The 23,104-nt window shown below is 44.7% G+C and overlaps 1 protein-coding gene across 1 annotated transcript; it reads left to right on the top strand.

Annotated features, from left to right (window-relative positions):
- The first annotated feature begins 1,664 nt into the window (after positions 1-1,664).
- Positions 1,665-23,040, top strand: SURF4 (surfeit 4). The gene is made up of 6 exons (XM_073314036.2): positions 1,665-1,987; positions 14,753-14,939; positions 16,520-16,596; positions 17,546-17,589; positions 18,355-18,541; positions 19,785-23,040. The coding sequence occupies exons 1-6, from the start codon at positions 1,940-1,942 to the stop codon at positions 20,049-20,051; spliced, it is 810 nt and encodes a 269-aa protein (XP_073170137.1). The 5' UTR covers positions 1,665-1,939; the 3' UTR covers positions 20,052-23,040.
- The last annotated feature ends 64 nt before the right edge of the window (positions 23,041-23,104 follow it).

The raw sequence follows: 23,104 nt of genomic DNA, 5'->3' as shown, positions 1-23,104 counted from the left end.
ATTTTTATGCCGCCGAGGCCCTGATGCTACACACGCTTTTGCACATGCTTCATTTTATGTGTGCCGCGAGTAGTCCAAGTTACTGCAGTTGGACTACTCACAATATGTATAGTCAAGCATGTGCATAAGCCTTTGCAGGATCAAGGTCCTTTTACTGGTCTCCGTCATACATTGCAACAGACTGTGATTCTACTGAAGGGAGAATTTTCATTTGAACAGAATAAGCTCTTGCAAAGAATATCAAAGGACTATAACTTTTCAAGGAGCAGGGTGCTCTGTCTCCTTATTCGCACTGCTCCCTTCACGTCGGTTTGAACTCGATTAAAGTGTGCACTTGTGCCACAGTCACTCCATAACCAAAAGAGATTATGACAATTTACTTTAGAGCACTCTTACTTTATTACACGTTCAGAGCATTATACGAGTTTCTGTGCTTGTGCTTATTGGTTGTGTGAACTTGACTCATCCTGTTTGCTCTGGAGACTTTTTTCCTCTCCAAATCTTTGTTTTGTACTTTGTATTCAATATGTGGTATTAAAACAAAAAACAAAACCCCAACTATTAATGCACCTACAAGATAGAGGAAAATATTTTGGTAAAGGGGAAAAAAGGTTTAGCAAGCCTCAGAAAAATGTTTATAAATAACATGGGAGGGGAGAGATTGTTTAAATGATGGAAATTATCTTCAGAATGCCCTTTTAAACAACATTACCTTCAGGGTAGATGTCAAAACAGTGAGATGAAAAGAATCACCTGGGGAAAGGGCAAGAGCCCCGGGCTCCAGCTGCTTTGGGTAGTTTTCTCATTGCCTTGTGGTTTTTGAGTCTTCAGGGTAATCTTAAATCATGTTTTCAAGATTTTGTCTAATCCTGAGAGACTAGAAACTTGTTTTTTGTTTTTAATTAAAGCTGTGATTCTCACCTAATCGCATGCCTCCAGAAGCTGGGGATTTAAGAAAAAACACCAAATATTGTAAGGCATACAATAACATCTCAAGAGTTGGCAACATAGTGTTTCATAGTCTGCCATCCCACTTTGTAACTACTACCCCTCCATTTCAAGAGGAGATGGGCTCAAAACCAGTACCTTTTCCCAAAACCAAACAAAACCTCCCCTCTCCCTCCACCTTGAACACTGTAATTAGGCATCTTAGCACCTGAGGCAAGCAAGTATATTTGCGTCCCCTTCCATTTTTGGGCCATTTTTCCACGCTCACAGTTTTGTGCGCTGGTTGGCTGCCCCGCTCTTCCAGCCCTGGTTGCGGCAGTGCTGGGGGGTTGCATAAAAGGAAGAAGTGCTCAGACACCGCAGGGCAGGGCAGGGCAGGGCAGGAAGCAGTACGGAATAGCTACGAACCATCAAACAAAATGCAGGCAGACTGGACAGGGGCGGATTTTGCATATTGAAAATCTCCACCAGTTTTGCAGATCCACCCCCTCAGGCTTCGAACTTCGTGTGTTTCCTGGGTTCCCATCAAATGGGCCCTGGATCCAACCCCCCAGCTTTGGTTTGGCAAACAAGATTTCTCCAAAACTCAACCCCAAATCCACCGCGGCGTTGCCCACCTCTGATTGCAGGGGGACCCTGCTCCTCCTCCCTTCCCCGGGCCGCGGACACAGGGCTGCTGAGGGCCCTTTAAGAGCCAGGCACAGGCTGGAGCTAGGCGGGCCGGTATCTCCCGTCAGTCCCAGGCCGCCGACTCCCTCCCTCGCCGGGGAGCCTCCTGCGCCTGGCGCTGTCCCTTTAAGAGCTGGCCGACGTGGCAGAAGCAGGAGGGAGCAGCGGCTTTCGCGGCACTTCCTGTGCAGGCGCTGGCAGGAGAGGCAGGGCTGCGAGCGCCCAGGCAGCAGGCGGACGCCCAGCCGGCAGGAATCCCCCTCGGCAGCACCCACCCAGCCACCCTCCCTCCCTCCCTCCCGGCCGGCCGGCCGCCGAGACCATGGGCCAGAATGACCTAATGAGCACGGCTGAGGACTTTGCGGACCAGGTGGGTGTCTGTCCCTCCCTCTGATCCCTTCCCTAGGCTGGAGGCCTCCTCCACATGGAGGGTGTATCCCTCCCGGGGGCTGTGGGGTTCTCCCACCGACATAAAGGGGGAATCGGCCTGTGATCTGTACCTCTGGCGGGGTGTCCCCACTTCCCCCCCCCCCCCACCCAGAATAAATGGGAATCGGCTAATCTTGCGCATCCCTGAATGAGCCTGCTAGGGGGTCCTGCCCCTCCCAGGATAATGGGGTGGGGGATCAGTCGGTGGTGTGTGTCGCCGGCAGGCCAACACCCTAGAATATTGGGGGGTTAGGGAAACAGTCTGTGGTTTGTACACCGGAGAGACCATGGTGTTTGTCCCTGCCCCCTGAATAAAGGAGGGGATCGCTCAGTGGTGTGTACCCCTGAGGAGCTCTGGGGTCTGCCTCTCTCTGATCTGAGGATTTCATTAACTCAGCCAGAGTTTATGGGCCTCTTGGGTGGCTGAGGGTCTGTGGCCTGCAACATGCAGAAGGTCGGACTAGATGATCATGATGGTCCATTCTGGCTTTACAGTCTATGAGCCGTACCCTCCCACCTCAAGGATAATGGGGAATCAGTCAGTGATGTATATCCTGGAAGGGACATGAGGCATCAACCTCCTTTATTCTCAGGGTGTGACAGTTGGTGGTAATCCTGCCCCCCACTAACTAAAGAGGTATTTGTCATTTTTGTTACCCATGAAGGAACGGATCTTGCTCCCACCCTGGAGCCTGCATCTTGAGCCTTGTTTGAATGAAACTGTCAGATCAGTGCTGTAACCCTCCTCTCCTGGGAGCCTGGCTTCTTCCTATCTGTTAATAAATGTAAAGAGCCCCATAAGGGGGTGAGGAAGGCCAAGCCATTCTTCCTATCTCTCTCCAAGAAGTGTCCAGGTGGCATGTGGCAATAGGGGATATGCGAAAACAAACGTGCAGTGAAATGATAATGGAAAATCCTAACCCCAGACTGCTCTTAGACCATGTCCAGAATCATTAAGTGGAACAGATGAGGAGGAACCATCGGTCTCTGTCTAAGCTTTAGGTTCAGAATAAAAGTCAACCCGGATTGTTAAACATTCCTTATAAACTGTCCTTGTAGATGTTGACGCCAACCTAGACGGACCATCTTGTGCTGTTGCGTAATACAGATATCTATGATAAGTCAAAGCTTAGAATCGCTCATCTTGCTGTGAGTGAGCAGAATAGTATGAATGAAGCGTTCAGTCACTCTCTTTGTGACAGTGTCGTAAAGCAAGATCTTTGTTGGCTTGGTGACCAGTATATTTAAAATGAGGTAGTAACATCTGGCTGCCTAGAGCTAAGATCTGAAAAATCGGACTTGATCTGACTCTAGACTTCTAAAGCAGGATGAAGGTTGGATGATGCATATTACAAGATCTAAAATGGATATGTCACCCTTGAATCTCTGTAACTGACCAGCACTGGAAAAACCTGCCATTTGCTGTCTTTTCTAGACAGATGGCTTGTTTAGGGCCAGATTCTGCTGTCTTTATGTTGATTTCAGTGGGACTCCGTATGGTGTTTGGTAGTACTCAGCCTGAATAAGGGTGTCAAAATCAGGCCCAGTTTGTCTTGTTGACACATCAGAAGTGGGAGGACAAGATAAACAGTTACTGTATTATAAGGACTCCTCATTGGTTTTGCTGATCCAGACTAACACGGCTACCACGCTGAAACCTGGCAGTTGCTGTATTGTGTTCATACCCTTTGCTAAATGTTATGACTCTGGAGTCCTAGCTGCTACTGAGGGTTTTATTGTTTTAATATCTGTGTGTTTATTCCCATGTGACTATTTCTGGGATCTTAAATATTTCGTAAGAACTCCTGAATGCCTTTTTGTCCAGCATGAAACCATGTCTGCCCCCTTCCTGGAATAACTTTCACTGACACAACTTTATTTCTCTTTGACCTCATTTTATTTTAAAGTGACTATTCTTAGCTACAGCCTATTCCTGATGTTTGTGGACACTCAGCCATCAGATTGCAAAACCACGCTTAGGTTTTGCAAGTAAGTAATTCATTTGCTAACTCTAGGTCCAAATAGTTGACCCCTGCTTATTCTAACCACTACCTATGCTGCTAAAACACAGACCCATACGCATGTGGGAGTGAGTTTACAAAACAATAAGCACTGGGTATATTTTTGCATGGTGGGTATTTTGTATTAGGGAAGTTCTTAGCTCATTTGGAACAAAACATTTGAACTGGGATTAGACTGAAGATTTTTCAGATGGTTGGGGTGGGTACATCAGATTAATACCCTAGACATCCTTATTCCTTCCCATTCCTTGTTATAATAGTTGGGATTAGCTAATATGCTATTGCTTTCTCCCCAGGGGTGTAATGAGCAGGTTATTAGGGAAGCTCGAACCTGTGACCTTCAGCACCCAAAGCACAGGCATCTGCCCCTTGACCTTAAAGAGTAATGCTGCTAACTAGCAGCAGTAATAAGCTTTTAAGCCGTATGTGGACCAGCCACTAGAGGGGAATATGGCACACTTAAGTGTGTTACAAAGCTGACAGTGTTCTGAAGGAGAGATAGATTGGGGTTAGGATTGACCTTGGCTCTGGAAATGGTCTTTCTCTTACAACCAATGTTTGTCCACTTCATGGGTGTGCAATACAAGACACCTGTTCTTGTTTGGTGTTTTTCTTAACTGTGGGCTTTAAGTTGAGCGGGCTTTGCTGGTTGGCAGGTGTGGGTGGCTTAGGGGAAAACCAGCTTCTCTGATTTGATGGGATAGGGAATAATTATTTGTAGTGCCCAGTACAAACAGAAGATGCAGTCCCTTCTCCAAAGAGCTTACAGTCTAACTGTAGGTAATGTGGAATTGTTTCCTGGGTCTAGGCCCACATCTGCCATGAAATGGAAAAAAATCTCCATAACTGGGAGCAAAACTTCTCAAGGATCAGTGCTGAGAGCTTCTAATTGAATACAAAATGTTCAAGACTGAGCCTTTAACTGTGTTTCTAAATACTGTCTGCATTATCCAAAGCTGAAATAGCTGTAACTAGGTCTTGCGTTGAGTTTGCACTCACTACCTAGATTTGCAGGAGCAGTTGCCTATCTCTGAGGGAGCAGACTTCTGGCTAGTCTTCCATTTGTGCTGATATCACTTGAGAAGGTGGTTGTTTGGCACTCTACTCCATGTAGAGAGGAGTGCGGGGAGACTATGCAACTACTGTAAATGAGTGAAGTGATTCTAGCTGGTGGAAGGAGTGAGTGTGATGCCCAAACCATGTTCCTGTGGCCAAAAATGCAGAGTTTTCTTTAATCTTCCATCCCAAGGGCCTGTGAGTGTGCAGCTGATCAGATCTTCCTTCTGACCTCTAGCTTTCTGAGATAGTTCATATAAAAACAATGGGGTGAAGAAACGTTTTGGTATTAAACCTGGTCCTTTCATTTTCCAGTGAAGCTAACAGAGCATGGAAGGTCCTTATTTCAGCCTGGCATGTCCAAATAAGTGCACTGATCCTGTTTAGTAATAAGCCAAGCACCCTACTCCTGCCATAATATGGAAGTGTGACATTTGCTCCTATGGAGAGGATGGGCAGCCAAAGACTTGATGTGCCATGAGCCCACCTGGCAACTGGAGTGCTGTGAATTGCACTCAGGAGGCTTGTGTGAAAAAGGGAAAATGGAATGCTATGGGGAAACCTTAAAGCTCAGAACAACAAAGATGAAACCCTCTAAAGAATAAGATGTCCAGAAAGCTTCTGGCCTGCTCTTGTCCTTCCTCTGACCTCTTTTTAAAGTGACAGAGTGAGCCTATAGCAGCGTTTCTTAAATGCGGCCAACGTGGCTACATGCGGCCACCAGTGGCTTTTCTTGTGGCCACAGCGTCCTGGGCTGTGATTGGGAGAGGGGCTAAGCAGCGGCCCCTCCTCCCTGTTGCTCCTGGATGCCCCACCTTGGTGTTGGTTCCTGGCACCACATGCAGGAGTTGGGCCCTGCCCCCCTCTGAAGACATCTGGGGCACGGTGTTTGAGGAGTTCTGGCCCCCTTCCCCCCGCTGGCCCTTGCTGCCTTCCCCGACACCCCATCCAAGGCTTAATTTGTCCCATGTTTGCTGGGGCTGAGTAAATCTGCTGTGAAAAGTGATACCTGTATGCTTGTTGATATCACTTTTCACAACAGACTTACTAGCTAGCAATAAATAAATTGCAATGATTTGGACGCGTATATGCACACATGTATTTGTTTTTCCGAAAACGAAGTATTTTAGGGAAAAGTGAGAGAGCGGCCACCAGCAAGACTTGGTGGCTGCACTCTGAGGCTACCAACTAATTTATCTTGAGAACCCTTGGCCTATAGTCCCTCTTTCTAAATACTGACTCCTCCTGGGAGGAGGGGAGGTGTCATTATCCCCACTTAATAGACGGGTTGAAACAGAGAGAGAAGAAATGATTCACCCCAGGCTAGAGTGTAGAGTTTGGTGCCAGGCGTGAAATGAGATCTTCAGCATTCCTTGCTCCCAGTCCTGTACTTGGGCCACTGGCTCATGCGTCTCTCCATATGGGAAACAGAGCGGCTCCACATCAGGGTTGCAGGGATGGGTCCTGTATCTTTATCAGAAACACAAGTCTGTAAACAGTATGTTGCAGTCCAAGTGTCTCTGTGCTGTTTGCTTGGCAGCTGCCTTTACCACTTTGATCCTAACGGTCACTAATTCAGGAATAAACAGAGGAGTCTCTTTCCTGGTGAACTTTGGAGCATTCTTCTTGTTCCTGTGTCCCCACCGGCATTGTGGAGATGAGAGCCCCAGGTGAAGCTTGGCGAAATCAGAGCTGCTTATAAAAGAGCAACTGCTTGCAGTGTGCGGTGGTCTTGATTAAAAAATATAATGCGGGGATGGGGAGTTCACTTAAGCACCTAGGTGAAATACAAAGCTAGGTTTGCCCAAGGTAACATGAGACATCTATGTATGTACGTCCCAACCAACCATCATAAGGTATTATCTCCCCCACCTTGTTTCTATAAGAAGTTTTATGTCAGAGCCAGGAATAGAATCCAGATCTTCTGGCTCCCAGTTCTGTGCATCAGTCTTAAACCCATCATATATCTACAGTCTCCCTAGCTGCTGCTTTCATTTTTGCTTATTACTTTGTAAGTGCCATAAATTAGCATTGTGCTTTAGAGGTGTGTATGTATAGAGACAGACCTTGCAACTTAGACCAAAGATGATGGGGTGATAACAAGGGATGGGGTTGGGAAGGAGGATGATTTGATCACTTAAGGAGACCAGGTGGGTGAGAGAATATCTTCTGGCTGGCCAGCTTCTGTTGCTGAAAGAGACAAGCTTTCAACAACAACACTGCAAATCACTTAAGGGAGTAAAGCAGGTGAGTCAAAGATTCGAGTTCTTTATTTGTTGTTTGGATTACGTAGCCTCCTTGAGGAAAGCCATTTGGAGAAGGGACTTGATCCAGAGAATGCTGGATCCTTGCGTGTGTTTATTCCTAAACTAAGAAGAGTATTTAAATCTGTCTGTGTCCTCCACAGGGCTTGGTTTACTGCCCTCATAACCTCATTAGAGGAGAAAATGCCAACACAAAGCCCTTCTGCAGTATGTGTTAATGACATGGCTGGGAGTGAAGAACCAATTGTCCTCTCAAATAATATTGTTTAGTTTTTCCAGCTTTGGCTGTGCTTGTGTGAGATGCAGTCTTCAGTGTGGTCCATGCAAGGCCCACAGAATAATAGGTCATTTGATATTCAGTGTATAGAAAACCCTAAACTACAGATGTGCCATGAGTTTAACGTAATCTCCTTCCCTCACTTGAATAATTTTAGTTTTAGGTTAAGTGTATTGTGTCAGTGAAGCTCAGGTAATTACATTCTGTGTACCTCTAATTCCCGGGTAGTTTCAGATGGATAAGATTTTAACTTTGTCCTAATCTGTTACTATGAACTGTTAAACAGCTGTACCCCAGAGGTGGCTGCATTGCAACAGTGGTTGAAGTGATTCTTACTATAGCTATAGTTTGCATGGTGCTGTAGGGCATTGAAATGAGATTTATAAATCATGACTACTAGAGATGGGCCCAAGCTGTAACATGTGGATCAGCACTTCCATGAAGTTTGATGTCTGGATCTGGCATTCTGGTTTGGTCCTATTGATTCAATCCCACCAGTAGAAGTTGCCCATTCTAGATAAATTCCACTGTACCTAGTTAAATCACTGAGAGAGTTCAGTACATAGGTACTCTGAATCCTAAAATCACTAGACACTTCTGATACGTGTCCCGCGCTATCATAGTTAACTATTGCTTTCTCCTCTCCTCCTAGATCTCCTCCGTTAGTCTTACACTTTTTTGTTGCGCATTCTATTTCTGAATTTGCCTCATTTTCTCTACCTTTGCTATGAGCAGTGGCCTCAATGCTTACATGTGAGTTGCATAAACACAGCTGTATGCATGACTGATGTCAGAAGATGGCTTGCATAGCATTGGTTGCCTAGCATTGCTCCCACCTTCAGTCCATCCTACTTGTCTTCCACTGATTGGATCACAAGCACTCATGTTTACTAGGCAACAAAATTCTTTCCTGTGTGTGCTAAGAAGGGAGGAAGCCTGAGTGAGGGAACAATTTACACTTTCTATCATAGGCTGTTTGGTTTCAGGGAAGGTGACAACGAGACTCGTCCATGTGACTTATTACAACAAAAGATGGCAGGTTCCAAAGCTGATTCTGGGAAGTAGAGCTGCCCCTTGGCAGTTGTGCTTATTTTGCAACCTTTCCACAGTCATGTTCCTGCTGATCTTCAAGACAGCAACCTCCCATTACACTCTCTCACCTGCTTCCGTTCTCTGCAGAAGTTGCCAGGGCAGGCTTCTCTCCACCTTTCCATTTTCCTGCTCCTGCTTTATCAAATCATTTTAACCTCTGCTCTTCCCCTCGCTTTAGGCCTAAATTTAAAAACTCCCTCTTGTAGAACGTATAACTTCCTCCCTCATTGGCTTGTTAGTGTGACCGATTTGTTGTTTAACAGTTGAAAGTTCTCTATTGATCCCTACAATTGTATCTGTTCATCTAGATCAGGGGTAGGCAACCGTATGCCCGCGTGCCGGAGCTGATTTTCAGTGGCAGTCGCACTGCCTGGGTCCCGGCCAACCATCCGGGGGCCTCTGCATTTTAATTTAATTTTAAATGAAGCTTCTTAAACATTTTAAAAACCTTATTTACTTCACATACAACAATAGTTTCATTATATATTAAAGACTTCTAGAAACAGACCTTCTAAAAACGTTAAAATGTATGACTGGCGCACACAACCTTAAATTAGAGTGACTAAATGAAGACTCGGCACACCACTTCTGAAAGGTTGCTGACCCCAATCTAGATACTTTCCAGACAGCCCCCATCAAGGAAAGGAAAGGTTTAGGAAGACTTTTTTTTTGTTTTTTTTGTTCTGTTTTTTAAACTGCCTCTCATTCCTCCTAACTCTATTCATAAAATCGCACTCTGAACCACCTTAAATAATTTGTGGCCCTGCCTGTCGCTTTTCAGACCTGTGGACACTTTTTCCTGGGCCTGGACTACACCTAAAAATTAGATTGACCTAGCTATATTGTTCAGGCCTGTGAAAAATGTCACGCCCTGTGCGATTTAGTTAGGTTGACCTATCCCCCATGATAGATGCAGCTCAGTCAGTGGAAGGATTTTTCCATAGACCTAGCTACCACTTCTCGGAGAGGAGGATTAACTGCACTGGCAGAAACCCCCTTCTGTCAACGTAGGAAGAGTCTATACTAGGATGCTGCAATGGCACAGGACTGTAGACATACCCTTAGTTAAACATCTCTAAAGCTCTTCCCACAACACACAGTCAACCTGGGGAACTCTTTGCCAGAGGATGTTGTGAAGGCCAATACTATAACAGGGTTCAAAAAAGAACTAGATAAATTGATGGAGGTCCATCAATGGCAATTAGCGAGGATGGGCAGGGATGGTGTCCCTAGCCTCTGTTTGCCAGAAGCTGGGAATGAGCGACAGGGGATGGATCACTTGATGATGACCTGTTCTGTTCATTCCCTCTGGGGCACCTGGCATTGGCCATTGTTGGAAGACCAGATACTGGGCCAGATTGACTTTTAGGCTGACCCAGTATGGCCATTCTTATGTTCTCTCCAGCTTCTGATGTAGCTGAAGAACAGGGGAAAGCTGCTGTCAAGGTGGAGAATCCTTTCTCCCTTGTAAAGGCCGAAGTGTACAGAATGCCCAGGGAGAGGCCTCCCTGCTCTGAGAGAGGCCAGGTCAGACCCAGAATTACATGCTCCCATGTGGGGGAGCTGGATTGAGGTCTTTAAGTCAGTGTGCACACACTCTCCCTTCCTCTGAACCCTAGGAAGAGCCAGCTGATTTGGCTTTCTCTGGCAGGTTGGGTTTGCATACGCTTTGGGTGGCGAGGAAAGAGACAGCTGTTTGAGAGTCTGTTTCTGACCCCCTCCAGGAATTCACTTGGCATTGGCACAATCTGTTCAAACGCTTGGGATGAAGAGTCTTCATTTCTGTCTTAAATGTAGTTAGTCTGTCACCTGGGAGAGCTTGTCTTAACATCGCAGTGTGGTATATTCTAACAGGACTCAGAGCTGCAAGCAGGGCAGGTGCCATTTGCTCGCTAGAAATCTTTTTTAGCAAGCTGTGGGTCAGTATAAACACAGAACTACTCTAATTCTAGGCCCAGGGTGGATATGGCACTTTGAATGCAAACATTTTTCACACCCCTGAGCGACACAGTTGTGCCGATATAGGTTTGTAGTGTAGACCAGACCTGAGTTAAGGATCTCTAATCAAAACTTGATCCTTGGAAGGTGGATCACAGCCTGCCTCTCTTGCCTTGTGCATTTGGGCCTTTTCTTCCAAATCGGCCACTGTTTTTAGCAGGTCTCTTACACACTTGCTGCATGCTCTGTACGCTCTCTACCTAGTTGATGGTACGAGCCAAATGTAGATCCCGTTCCTCTTGTTCTAGGAAGAAGACAAGGCTGCCCCCTATTTGTGACTTGCTGGTTGTGTATTCTTTTTGCATGGGGATTTCCAGTGCAGTGCACTGATGCTAAAACAGGTGCTTTCAACCCTCCTGATGCCCAGGTGTTGAGCTATTATGCTTTCCTGTCCAACGTGGCTGATTAGGGTGTTGCTGGGTGCTTTGAAAGCTTCTCCGTCGTTAGACTGATGTTGGAAAGTGCTGTTTCCTCCTGATTAAAATTCATCAGATGTCTAGCATGTTGCACAAGCAACACCTCAGATTATTTCCAAACTGAGGAGTAAGACTTGCTATAGAAACCCTCTAGTTCTTTTCTGTAGGCATTCTATACTTTCTATCCAGTACTTTTGGAGCATTTAGTTCTTTTTTCCCCATGTCTCTCTGTGGAAATCCTGCTGGAATTCTGTGCCACTGTACAATGCAGAATTTGCACAGAATTAACGTTCCCCATAGAATTTTAATTTTTCCTGATGAACCTGTGATCTCCCGTGCATGGCAGCCAGAGCCTCGCCATGCGCAGGGCTGACAGTGGGAGCCGCAGCTGGATGCAGAATTTTAAAATATTCACAGAACCTTTAATTTTTTGGTGCAGAATTCCCCCAGGAGTATCTGTTGTTTGTGATAGTTTCTGTCTCTGCTACAGAAAAGGACCCTTCTAAATCAGTCTTGGTATTATCACAAGGGCCATAGAAGCTTGATCTGTAATTCTTCTTTCCCTGTAATCTTATCCTCTTCCATGGAAGTCACATGGTTTGTTTGCTTGTGTTTGTTAGCAAAGTCAACATGATTGCCTAATTGTGAGAATAAGGTTTATTAACTTGTAGAGGCTGAGTCTGGGGCCCCATTTTAAAAAATGGGAACAAAATTACAACAGTTATAATTTAAAAAAATATATAAACAATACACTTACTGGCAGAGGATAACATTTAAAGCATGCCAAATTTTGGGCTTGAACTTTTGGATGAAAGGTATAACTTTGTTATGTACAATAATGATCTGTTTGTTTTGTTTCTCCACTTGGGGTGCATGTAGGAGTTTCTTAGGTAACTCAAATACAGTTTGAAGCTCTCTTAATCTGCTATTCTGGACGAAGAAAAGAGCTCATTTGCAATTTTTTTTTTTAACTTCACATTGGTTAATTTTAGGTCACATCTCCCTTGTATTAATGTGTATTTAATTGTTCGGTTTGTATCTCACTAAATGACAAAGATCATAAGAAATGTATCTCTCCAGATTCACTCATCTAGCTGTTTGAAAAACATTTATATTCAAAAATCCCAAAGTATAACATTCAATCTGTACGTGGTTGAGGTTTGTGTTCAAAGTATGTTTAACTGACTTGAATCTTGACCCTTTAGACTCTAGATGCACATGAGCAAGACTAGTGTAGTTTGCTCTTCTGATATTAACTATTTGGGCATGTCTGTTGTGTTAACATTTCTGCTCTGTTTTTACTCATGCTGACCTTGAATTAGGCAGCAAGGAAGATTTCTAACTTGCACAGAACTTGGAACATCCTTTATTAATTGGTTAATTATGGTGGTGGGAATAAGCTTTTAGAAGTGCCTTTAATCTCCTGCTGCCCAGCTGTTGTGAAGCCAAATGTTGCCAGAGCTGCAAAATCATACTAACTAAAAGCAGAAAGTGAAACTGATTAGTCTAGTTTCATTGTCCAAACTGAGTAAAATGCAAGAAGTGAACGTCATAAACAATGAGAAGCTAACTTAATTTTTTTTGGTCAACATACATTTTTACTAGTTAGTTTGCTGACTCGATTAGCTAAATTCTCTGCTAGTATAAATTGGTGTACCTCCATTGACGTTAACTGAGTTGCATCAACAGAACATGGTCAGTGCTGGGTGTGACTCTGTACCTTTTTTAAGTTCCTGTTCCCTAATGGTACAAGAAACACTTGTGCAAGGGGACCAACACAAGATATATACACTGTTTTTTTCATTGTGAATTTCCTCTTTGTGGCGTTCCTGATACCTTTTTGAAGAACACCTCTTCAGGTGGGTGGGTTGGTTGGTATTGTGGGGTCCCCCCCCGAACATAGTTTAGATTCTAACACTGAGTAAAACGACTTGAATCAAAGTCCCATAAATTGTTTTTAATACATACTGTGTATGAGTTGTAGGAGGTTATAACACATGGTTCCCCTACCGCTAAACCAGGAGTCTCTGCAAAACCTGGCATTTCTGCATCAGGAGTCAGGCTTTTGCATGCATCTGGCTGTGACATTGCTCAGCGGGAACTGCCAATAAAATCAGGAGATAGGCACCTTCTGCTTCTCTTCTTCTGCTGTTTAATTTAGAATTGACCATATCTATCTCACATACAACCCCTGACAGATGTCACTTGAATTACCATTACCTCACTTTGTCAAGGATGTAACTTGACTGTTCTGCACCTGGTGTTGATGCCCTAAATATGTTTCTTAAATAAACAGTCACCTCACTTTCAGCCAGTAGGCGTTTTCTGTTACCAAATGTCTGCTGGTACTATTACACCACTGCTTTCTATACAAAAAGTGGAATGTGCTATTTGCAGGTTTGTTAAGAAATAAACAACTTTTATTAATACCTTTCTGTACCAAAGGGATGGTTGGTTGGGTCGGAGGAATAACACCGGACACTTTTTAATATTAACCGGGGATCAATGCAATGGTTCTAAATTTTCAATAATGGAGTGCAAGAATCCAACACCCACGTGTATGCCAGCTTGCTCTAAAGGTACATATAATCATAGCAACTGCCTGCAGAAACACAATTGCTGATTAAGTCATATGTGTTCTAGGTGCCCGCATGTGGCTCCCTTTGCACACCAAAATTGTGGCCTTTTAGCCTGAGATTTGTGTCAGAGCATTAAATCTACAACCAGTTATTAATCCCCCTCAGGATATGCCTTGGTGCTCTATTACAGTTATTTAAATATGAATGAAGACTCAAACGATATACTAGCTGAGAACTGGAGAGTGAAGAGGTGATCAGATTTTTTTTTTTAATATGCAAATATCTTGCATGTGTGTAATTTGCAAAAGAAGCTAGACTCCTCAGGGTGTATGTTTTGGTTCTGCTCAGCAGTAGTTGCTCCTATATAATCTATAATTCTCACAATGGCAGAGTGATCTAATGGTAAATTTTCAGCATTCTGTTCACAGGATCAGACACAACTTTCCTTTCCAAGAAGAGAAGCGGTGTGCTCACTTCCTCGTGCCTCTTGGTGATATTTTTTTTAAATACTAGGTTGCATTGAACTGTAGTTATATATAACTGCCTAGTTCATCTTCCTGAGTAGTGTGTTTTTGTTATGTGGGTTGTGATTCTTAATGGGACTAGGGGCTGACCTCTGTCTCTGTATGTGTTTATCCTTGAAATCAACTAATATCCTATCCAGGATATCCAGTTTTTCATCTACAGTCAAACCCTTTTAGTATTGTATAGGAGAGTCTTAGGCCTGATGCCACAATGTGTTGATATTTGCAGAGGAAGAAGTCAGTGGAAATTTTGCCCATGAGAACAGGGGAAATGTAAAGGCATAGGTGTGTTAAACCAGCATGATATCGAGAGGGTTTGGCTTTATCTAATTCCCCAGCACATCTGCGTTCAGCGGGATCCTTGTGGTGGAGGTGGGTGTATCCATGTGCACACGCCAGTGATATACCTGCAGTCTGCAGAGGGGCATGGCTCTTGGTTGCCTTGGACATTACTCCTCCTGCACTGTCTGCCCATGTAGTTCCTGCGAGTGACGAAGCAGTACCTTCCCCACGTGGCCCGTCTGTGCCTGATCAGCACCTTCCTGGAGGATGGCATCCGCATGTGGTTCCAGTGGAGCGAGCAGAGGGATTACATTGATGCCACGTGGAACTGTGGCTATTTCCTGGCCTCCATCTTTGTGTTCCTAAATCTCTTCGGACAGCTGAGTAAGTGGCTCTTAATGGCCTATTAGGGCAGATGCCAAATCGCCCTAGTGTTTCTGGCTCATGTTAGCATGGGAAGCCTAGTTTATTTTTCTTTACCCATCAAGCATTTTATATTTTGATGATGCTTCATAGGTTGAATAAAGACTTTTCATTGGCCTCCCCATGTTTTGCTCCTTGACTTTTGAGTCCCCATGGTACCTCTTGGTCAATGAAAACTCTCTGAGGAGTCCCTTAGTTGACAGTAGTATTATCTATTTAATTCTGTATGTGTACCCAGATGTTGATAGGTGCATTCTGTAAATAAAATACTTCCTGTATTTAAAGAAGAATTCATCCAATATATCAAGATGATTACAGTGCCATGTTTTTCTTGCCTCAGCCCAGTATTGGCTCTTATAGAGGTTAATGTCAACTGGAAAAATTATTTTTTGTCTTGTTTTTATACGGGAAGCATTTCAATCCTGCCCTGTTCACAAAAGCAATAGCACTGTGTTAGTTCATGAGGACTAGGAAGTGGAAACAGACTTGACACTTCAAGTCTAGCTTCTGTGTTCATGCTGAGTGAACAGTATCACTGGTGGGAAAGGAACTAAATTCTCCCTGTTTTATATTGCGTGTCCCCCTTTTTAAAATTGTCTCACGCACTCCAATTGCCTAGTCTTTCAAAGTCCTGTGTCCAGGGTTGGTTGGTTTTTTGTTTTTTTTTTATTTTGTCCAGGCAAAAATTTAATTTTGCTAAATCTTTTCCTCTGTAGACTTTTTTTTTTTTTTTTAGTCAAGTTCTCAACGTGGAAATCCGCCTGCTGGGAAATGCGATCAGTTTTCTTTTGAATGCAAGATTTACAGGAAAGCTTCTGTTTGTTTGTTTAATATTCTGTACTCTCGAAAGAACTATATCATCCTCCCACCACCACCTCAGGAAAGGCAATATCCAACATCTACATACTTGGCTGTTTTTTGTCTAACGTCTTGTGACCTTAAGCGTATGTCTACATTACCATAGAGCCGGGGTCAATTGACTCGGGTTCAGGCTGCAGGACTAAAAGTAGCAGTATAGACATTCAGGCTTGGGCTGGAGCCCAGGATCTGAGACCCACCCAGCCACCTTGCAGGGTTTGAAACGGCGGGCCCCAGCCTGAGCCCAAATGTCCATATTGAAATTTTATAACCCCCCACTCTGAGCTCCACAAGCTGGAGTCAGCTGACCTGGGCCAGCTATGGCTGTGCTGCAGGTCTTTTATTGCAGAGTAGATGTACCCTTGCATGGCACCTGCCAACTAGTACGATGTGCCAGGGACTAAACAAAGATTATGTTTGATCCCTTGCTCCATCACCTGGTGGAATAATGGAGAGATGTTCTTCAGGAGCCATACGACAATGTCTCACTGTGGAGAATGCAGACTTTAAAGCTGACCCCCCCCCCCCCCAAACCAGCAGTGTTTTGATACCAGATATCTCCTAGCAGAGGCTCTCTGTGACTTGGCTACATGAAATCCTTAACCTGCTGAAATTCAAACCAAAACCAACTGTTTCCTGTGTGAGCTGGAGATGTGGTAACGCTGTTTATTTCCCTTCCTCAGGCGGCTGTATCCTGGTGCTGAGTAGGAATTTTGTGCAGTATGCCTGCTTCGGCTTGTTTGGAATTATAGCATTACAGGTAGGAAGCCTCAAGTCTTCCAAAGTACAGTCCCTATCTTTCAGGCCCTCCCCACCAACCCCAATGGGACTGATCTGTCTCAGTTAAAGAAGCAGGAAGGATTGCCCTGCTCAGCCCATTGAGCCCACTGCCCTCCTTCAATTGGCCATGATCTCTTATGGCAACATGGTTACAGCTGTTCTTCCTCTGACATGCACAGCGGCAAGGTATTCTCCTTGGATGCTGATGCAGATCGGATCAGCCAGCTGTTTTTTCCAAGCACTGACAAGTATCGAATCAATCCTGTCCCATATAGTAGGAGGAGGTCCCCTTTGCAACTCACATGAGCTTCAGCAGCCTACTGCATAAGAGACCTATAACTGATTTGGTCTTGACCCCACAGTGATTGCTACAAGAATATCCCAAAGTGGAAGGATCCCCATTGAATGCTGAAAAAACAAAAACAAAAAAAACTTATTTTGGACAGGAAAGGTTTTCGTTAACATTTTGTCTAAAGCAGAAGAGTAGGAGTTATAACTTCTGGGTTCTATTCCCAAATTCGCCACTGACTAGTTGTGTGATCTTGGGCATTTAGTTTAACCTTCCTGCCTCTCTATTTTTCCCCATCTGTACAATGGGATGGATACTTGACTGCCACAGGGGATTGTTGAGGGTTAATTAACTATCTGCAAAAAGCTCAGAGTCACAGATATGCGGGTGATATAAAAAGCACCTGGGCTAATGAGTGAGCCTGACCTTCTGCATCCAAAATAGATTCTCATAAAAGCTCCTTATTGTCGTCATGCCAAACTACTTGCTAAACTAAGTAACTTTTTGTAAGATGTTATTGATTCTTACATCCTGCATTTAATCACACTGGCTTTGAACACTCTCTAAAAGCTCTCCCTTTTCAAGGAGGTGGAAATAGCTTAAATATTTCAGTATTTCTTTTTTTCTTTTCCCCTCCCAGACCATTGCTTACAGCATTCTATGGGATCTGAAGTTCTTGATGAGGTAGGTCCTAGTTCATTTTACTTCCCTGTACTGTCCTTGCAGACTTGCTTCTGTGCATGTCACTCAGGGACAGGAATGAAGAGGTCTTTATAAAGGTCACATTTAAGGCCATCTCTACCCGACAAACTTTGGTCAACGCAAATTACGTCGGCACAAAGCTGCTGCAATCAATAGATTGCTTGCGCAGGTGCATACTTGACTCCTTGCGTCAACACTGCATATGCTTGCCAGGAGTGCTTCTGTCAATGTGTAGTGTACCATGGATAGATATCCCAGTGTGCAACCCACCACCATCCAGTGCACTGTCTTTTGGGGAAGTTTTGGCAATGCATGGCAGGGCAGAAATGAGTCGCGCGGAGTGATTGGGAGCAAGGAGTCTCCATCCCATAATGTCATCTATGTCCCATGTTGTTTGCACCTTTTTAAAAAAAAATCCCACAAATGCATGTAGTCTTTGATAGACGCTTGGGGCCTGCATAGCTCCACGCTATGGTCATAAGCATTGCAAGCGCTGGATGCACGATCCTCTTGTATCTGCAGAGCCATAAGAACTACTGAATCAGTGGGGGAACATGATGCAATCTTGGAGGGCAGATTGCTGTGGGACATAATGAAAACCAATCCAAGGTTGTTGGCATTCTCACTCATTCAGGTAGAATAATCTTCATGACACATCCAACAAGCTCTATGATGTGGCTTTTATTTTTCTTGCACTGACCTGTAGATTTTTTTTCCTTCTCTATGCCCCCCTCTCTCTCTCCCCAGGAACCTTGCCCTTGGGGGAGGCTTGCTGCTGCTTTTGGCTGAGTCACGGTCAGAGGGGAAAAGCATGTTTGCCGGGGTCCCCACCATGCGGGAAAGCTCCCCCAAACAGTACATGCAGCTGGGTGGACGTGTGCTGCTGGTCCTCATGTTCATGACACTGCTACATTTTGATGTTAGCTTCTTTTCTGTAAGTATCTGGCACAGAACTGGGAGTCAAGGCATTGGGCTTCACTGCTCTGCTACAGCCTGGGTGGGATCCCAATCCAGCAATTCTTCTCCTTCGAGTCCTCATCTATTTCACTGGGTCTCCTTATGTAAGAATGCCAGATTTGGGTCCTGTCAACTAGAGATACCGTGTTCTGAGTTAATGTCTATAAAGCATGTGATCTGCTTAGCACAAAGTGCTAGAGCAGGATAAAGTATCAGTCTTTTAACTAATTAATAATTGAGCCTTTCTTTAAGCAGTAGGGTAAAAAATATTTCTTCAGGTCTGAGTGACAGCAGAGAAACCTCAATCCAAACTACTCACCTCTTCATAAACAAGATCTTAGCTTAGGAAGCGCCAACTTGAAACTAAATTCCAGGGAATGGTACGCCAAAATCTACACTCAGGGTCCCACACAAGCTGAGGGTTGACCCTTGCAGCCATCAGTCACGCAAGTCCTGCCACTGGATCATTGTAATGAGTGGGACAATTCACATGAATAGAGGTAGCTGGAAAGAGCCCTTTAGTTACTGAAGGAACTTAGAGATGTCAGATAATCTAGTGCTAACCTGCCCTAGCCCATCTGTATCACAGCCAGGATGGGTAAGGATGGTGTCCCTGGCCTCTGTTTGCCAGAAGCTGGGGATGGGCAACGGGGGATGGATCGTTTGACTATCTCTTCTGTCCATTCCCGCTGGGGAATCTGGCTACTGTCGGAAGACAGGATACTGGGCTCGATGGACCTTTGGTCTGATCCAGGAGGGCCATTCTTGTGTTCTTACAGCAGCCTGTTGAATGGCCTTTACCTGAGCAACGCTGCAGCGACTACGCCGCCTCCATGCATGTTTCTTTAAGGCTACGTCTGCACCTACAGGCACTACGTGTGTAGCTACACACCCCAGTGAAAGGCTCTGGCGGTGGGGAAAGACTCCTACAGCTGCCAGATGCTTTCACTGTGGCAAGGAAAGGCTCTGACAGGAGGAGGCAGCAGAACATGACACTGCTAAAATTAGCAGTGCAGACATGGGTGGCATGGCTTGAGTGTGCAGGGTCTATACCCTGAGGTGTGTAGGACACTCTGCCCACCCTAAGCTGTGGCTTGCTGTCTACACTGCTATTCATACCTGTGCAAGCTGGGTATGCAGTGCCTGTGCTCTATAGGATACCATAACATAGCTGTGTATAACCCTGACTCTCCTCTTTCCTCCCCACTCTGCTCCTGCAGATTCTCCAGAACATCGTGGGCACAGCCCTGATTATCTTAGTGGCGATTGGCTTTAAGACCAAGCTGGCTGCCTTGACTCTGGTCATCTGGCTGTTTGCCATCAACATCTACTTTAATGCCTTCTGGACCATCCCGGCCTACAAGCCCATGCATGACTTCCTCAAGTACGACTTCTTCCAGACCATGTCTGTCATTGGAGGGCTTCTTCTGGTGGTGGCGCTGGGTCCTGGTGGTGTCTCCATGGATGAGAAGAAAAAAGAGTGGTAATGGGAGCAATGTAGCTTCTCAGGACACGACAGCTTAGGTCCAGGACGGATTCTCTATGGATTCAACAAAACCTGCCAGCATTTTACATATACCTGCTCCTGCTGTACCTTCCCCTGTTAAAGGCACAGATGTCTTGAGAATTTAATTTACAGTGGCACCAGTAATCTGATGATAGATGAGAGATCCTACTACTTCGAGGAACATTGCCTAGGGTTATTTTATTGTTTTGTTTTTAACTTCCTAGAATTGGAACTAACCCAAGGAATCCACATTTCATTGAGTACTTCAGTATTGGCTTTTAAATTTTAAAGTATTGTGAGCAGATACACAGTAGTATCATTCAGTGTGCTGTTTGGTTATTTTTTCTGTTTCCTTTTTAACTCTAACAAGTGAATACCACATTCCCCTCAGAACTAAAACGCCTCTGGGTATATAAAATCCAGCTGCTGGTTAGAGCATTGTTTGTACAATTGGAGAGTTATGCTAAGAAGACATTGGTTTTAAAAATTACAGTATTCTCTACCCAGGTCTGAGCAAGGGGAAGGCCCTTCCACACCCGGAGGGAGGGAGGGGAAAAAGAGAATGTCAGAAGCAGCTGCATCCTTCTCTAGGTGAGGAAAGAGATGGTTTTATTCATCAAATGTCTCATTTCTGTTCCTGAGCGGAACAAGGGGGTAGTGGTGTTTATATTGCTTTAAAGATTTCAGTAAGATGGGGGGGTGGATTAGTGGGAAGGCTCTCAAGACAGATTTCATTTTAAAAGGTGCTGTGCCAAAATCAATCCTTTTCAGCATTTTCCACCCACCAACAAAGGGGAGCAAGCCAGGCAGTGATTCAGAGACAGCTCCTTTCAGCAACCAACCACCATTTATCTAAATGTGGCTCCAGGTTCTTTCAATGTGAGCAGTAACTGTTGGAACCAATATTTGCAGAGCTGTGAAAGACCCTGTTCCTGGCATTGAAAGGCAAAAGCTCAAATGGTTAGCATTTCATAATGCATGCAGGTCCGCATCACCTCACCAGTGGGTTCAGAGCAGTGTCTGATCTTCCAGCCTAGAGCACCCTTTGCTTTCTTGATCCATTGCTGCCAGTCTCTCTTGTACATGCAAACTCTTTTTTTTTTTTTCCCCACTGTGCAACAGCAGGTACAGAACTCTCAAGGGAAAAGCACGTGCTCTAGCATCCCAGTACAGACACTCATGGGCTGGGGGAGAGAATGCTTTCCTGAACAGGCTCCATTGTTCCTGTATTAAACAGTATGCAAAAATCAGCTGTATGATGCCTTACTGCACTGATTCTCAGTCCTGTGTCTCAAATGGCATCTGCCTCATTTTTGACAGTAGTAGCTAAGACTTCTAGTGAGTAGAACATACTTGACAGTGTCTTAACGGCTAGGGGAGGTACCTTATGCATTTTAACTCTCTGCTGTGCATTTCGCTCAGAGAGGAAATAATCCTTTAGTGTAAGTGGGTTGAAAGGAAACAGAGGTCCTGACTTTGCCCCATCAGCGTAATCTCTTCTTTCACCTCACATTCATCCCTGCTGGGAAGGGGCATTTTAGCCTCTGCTAGTGGCCTAAAGTGGTGGGATGGGTTTGCTCGTTTTTTTGGTTGGTCTTATTGACTTGGACTGTGTGAGACACTTGCCCTGTGACCTTAACTAGCAGCTCAGCAGGCTAACTGCCCTGGTTTCCTGCATCAATGGCTCCCTTCACCGTAGCTGCTTACATCTCCACTTTGAAGAGCAGCCCAGCTCATCATCTCCAGCAGGCAGCCAGCTCCTGGGCTTTCCTCCCCAAGGGATGCTGCTAAGCCCATTGACCTGGACAGCGCACTCTTGCCTTTACCCTGGAAAACAGGATTCTCAGCAGCTGGTGATAAATAGAAAAGCCTCCAAGAATGTTCAGCCACTTACACTGCTCGTAAGGGAGAATGGCCTCTGTAGTGATAGAGGGCACTATCACTGGAGAGATTTCTTAAATTAATTTGAGAGCAAGAGGGTTTAATAGTTATCCTGTGCCCCCCCCCCCACCCCCAGCAGGTTTTGTAGGAAAGGTTTTTGCCTCAGCTGCTCTTGCAGTGCCTGTGTCTTCATTGTGCAGGAAATGAGATCTTTCAGCTTCCTCCTGATGTTCAATACATAAAAGATATGACTGACTTTCACACTGCAGTTACAACAGGCAACTGTTTAGAATACACACATGCTCCTTAGCTGCAGCAATATTCTCTTCCAAACATTCTAGCTGCTGTGGGCAATTCAAGTATTTATAAGTGAATAGGTAGAAACAGCTCTTGTAACTACCCCTTAATTAGCTTCCTTAGGGTTAATCCCCTCATTCTGCCCAGCTAAGGAGCTTGATCACTTCAGAAGAGGGACTGTTTAATATTTCAGACACTAACTGATACAAAAAAAGGAGTACTTGTGGCACCTTAGAGACTAACATTTATTTGGGTACAAGCTGGGTTAAAACAAACCCACAGGAAATTCCTCTCTCCTGGAGAGGCTGCCTGCAGCCCCATAGGAAGTTCAGGCATCACAAAATAGATGTTCCCCTTTAGGAAAGGGGAATGTTACTAGCCATTTGCAGCAGGGATCTTGCAAGTAAAGTACAACATCAGCAGTAAGGAGAGGGCTTGTTTTTAAATACACTGCTCTCTTCCTACCAGTACCCTACCCAAACTGACTTTTTAGCCAACGTGTCCTTTGCAAGAGGGCTAGCTGTTTCTCACATGCGCTGCTGTACCACATATCTCCCAGAACTGATGCAGTGACTTCTCTAACAGTTGGAATGCTCTCTCAAAGGCAGGATGTAATCTACCAATTGGCTTTGCAAAGTGTTCTGAGTTCACTTTTTTTTTTGTTTTGCTTTATGTGGAAAGAGAAATAAGTATAAACTCTCATTTTATGCTGTATTTTGTATCTTAGTTGTGTTTGAAAATGTTTTGATTTTTGGAAACCATCAAAATAAAACTATGGCATCTTTGTTGTATCCAGCTTGAGCGCACAGTTGGTGACCCTTCAGGGATGGTGTTCCCTGGTTAACACTTGGTATT

This window comes from Lepidochelys kempii, chromosome 16 (genome assembly GCF_965140285.1).
Source record: "Lepidochelys kempii isolate rLepKem1 chromosome 16, rLepKem1.hap1, whole genome shotgun sequence".
NCBI lineage: Eukaryota > Metazoa > Chordata > Testudines > Cheloniidae > Lepidochelys > Lepidochelys kempii.
Note: the sequence above shows the minus strand (reverse complement) of the source record. Positions and strands in the feature narration are given on the sequence as shown.

Bases quoted from the DNA above. Each gene is read 5' to 3' on its own strand.
- SURF4 (XM_073314036.2), top strand. From the start codon at position 1,940: ATGGGCCAGAATGACCTAATGAGCACGGCTGAGGACTTTGCGGACCAG. The intron at 14,940-16,519 runs GTAAGTGGCTCT...TCCCTTCCTCAG, and splicing joins AAATCTCTTCGGACAGCTGA to GCGGCTGTATCCTGGTGCTG. The intron at 16,597-17,545 runs GTAGGAAGCCTC...TTCCCCTCCCAG, and splicing joins TTGGAATTATAGCATTACAG to ACCATTGCTTACAGCATTCT.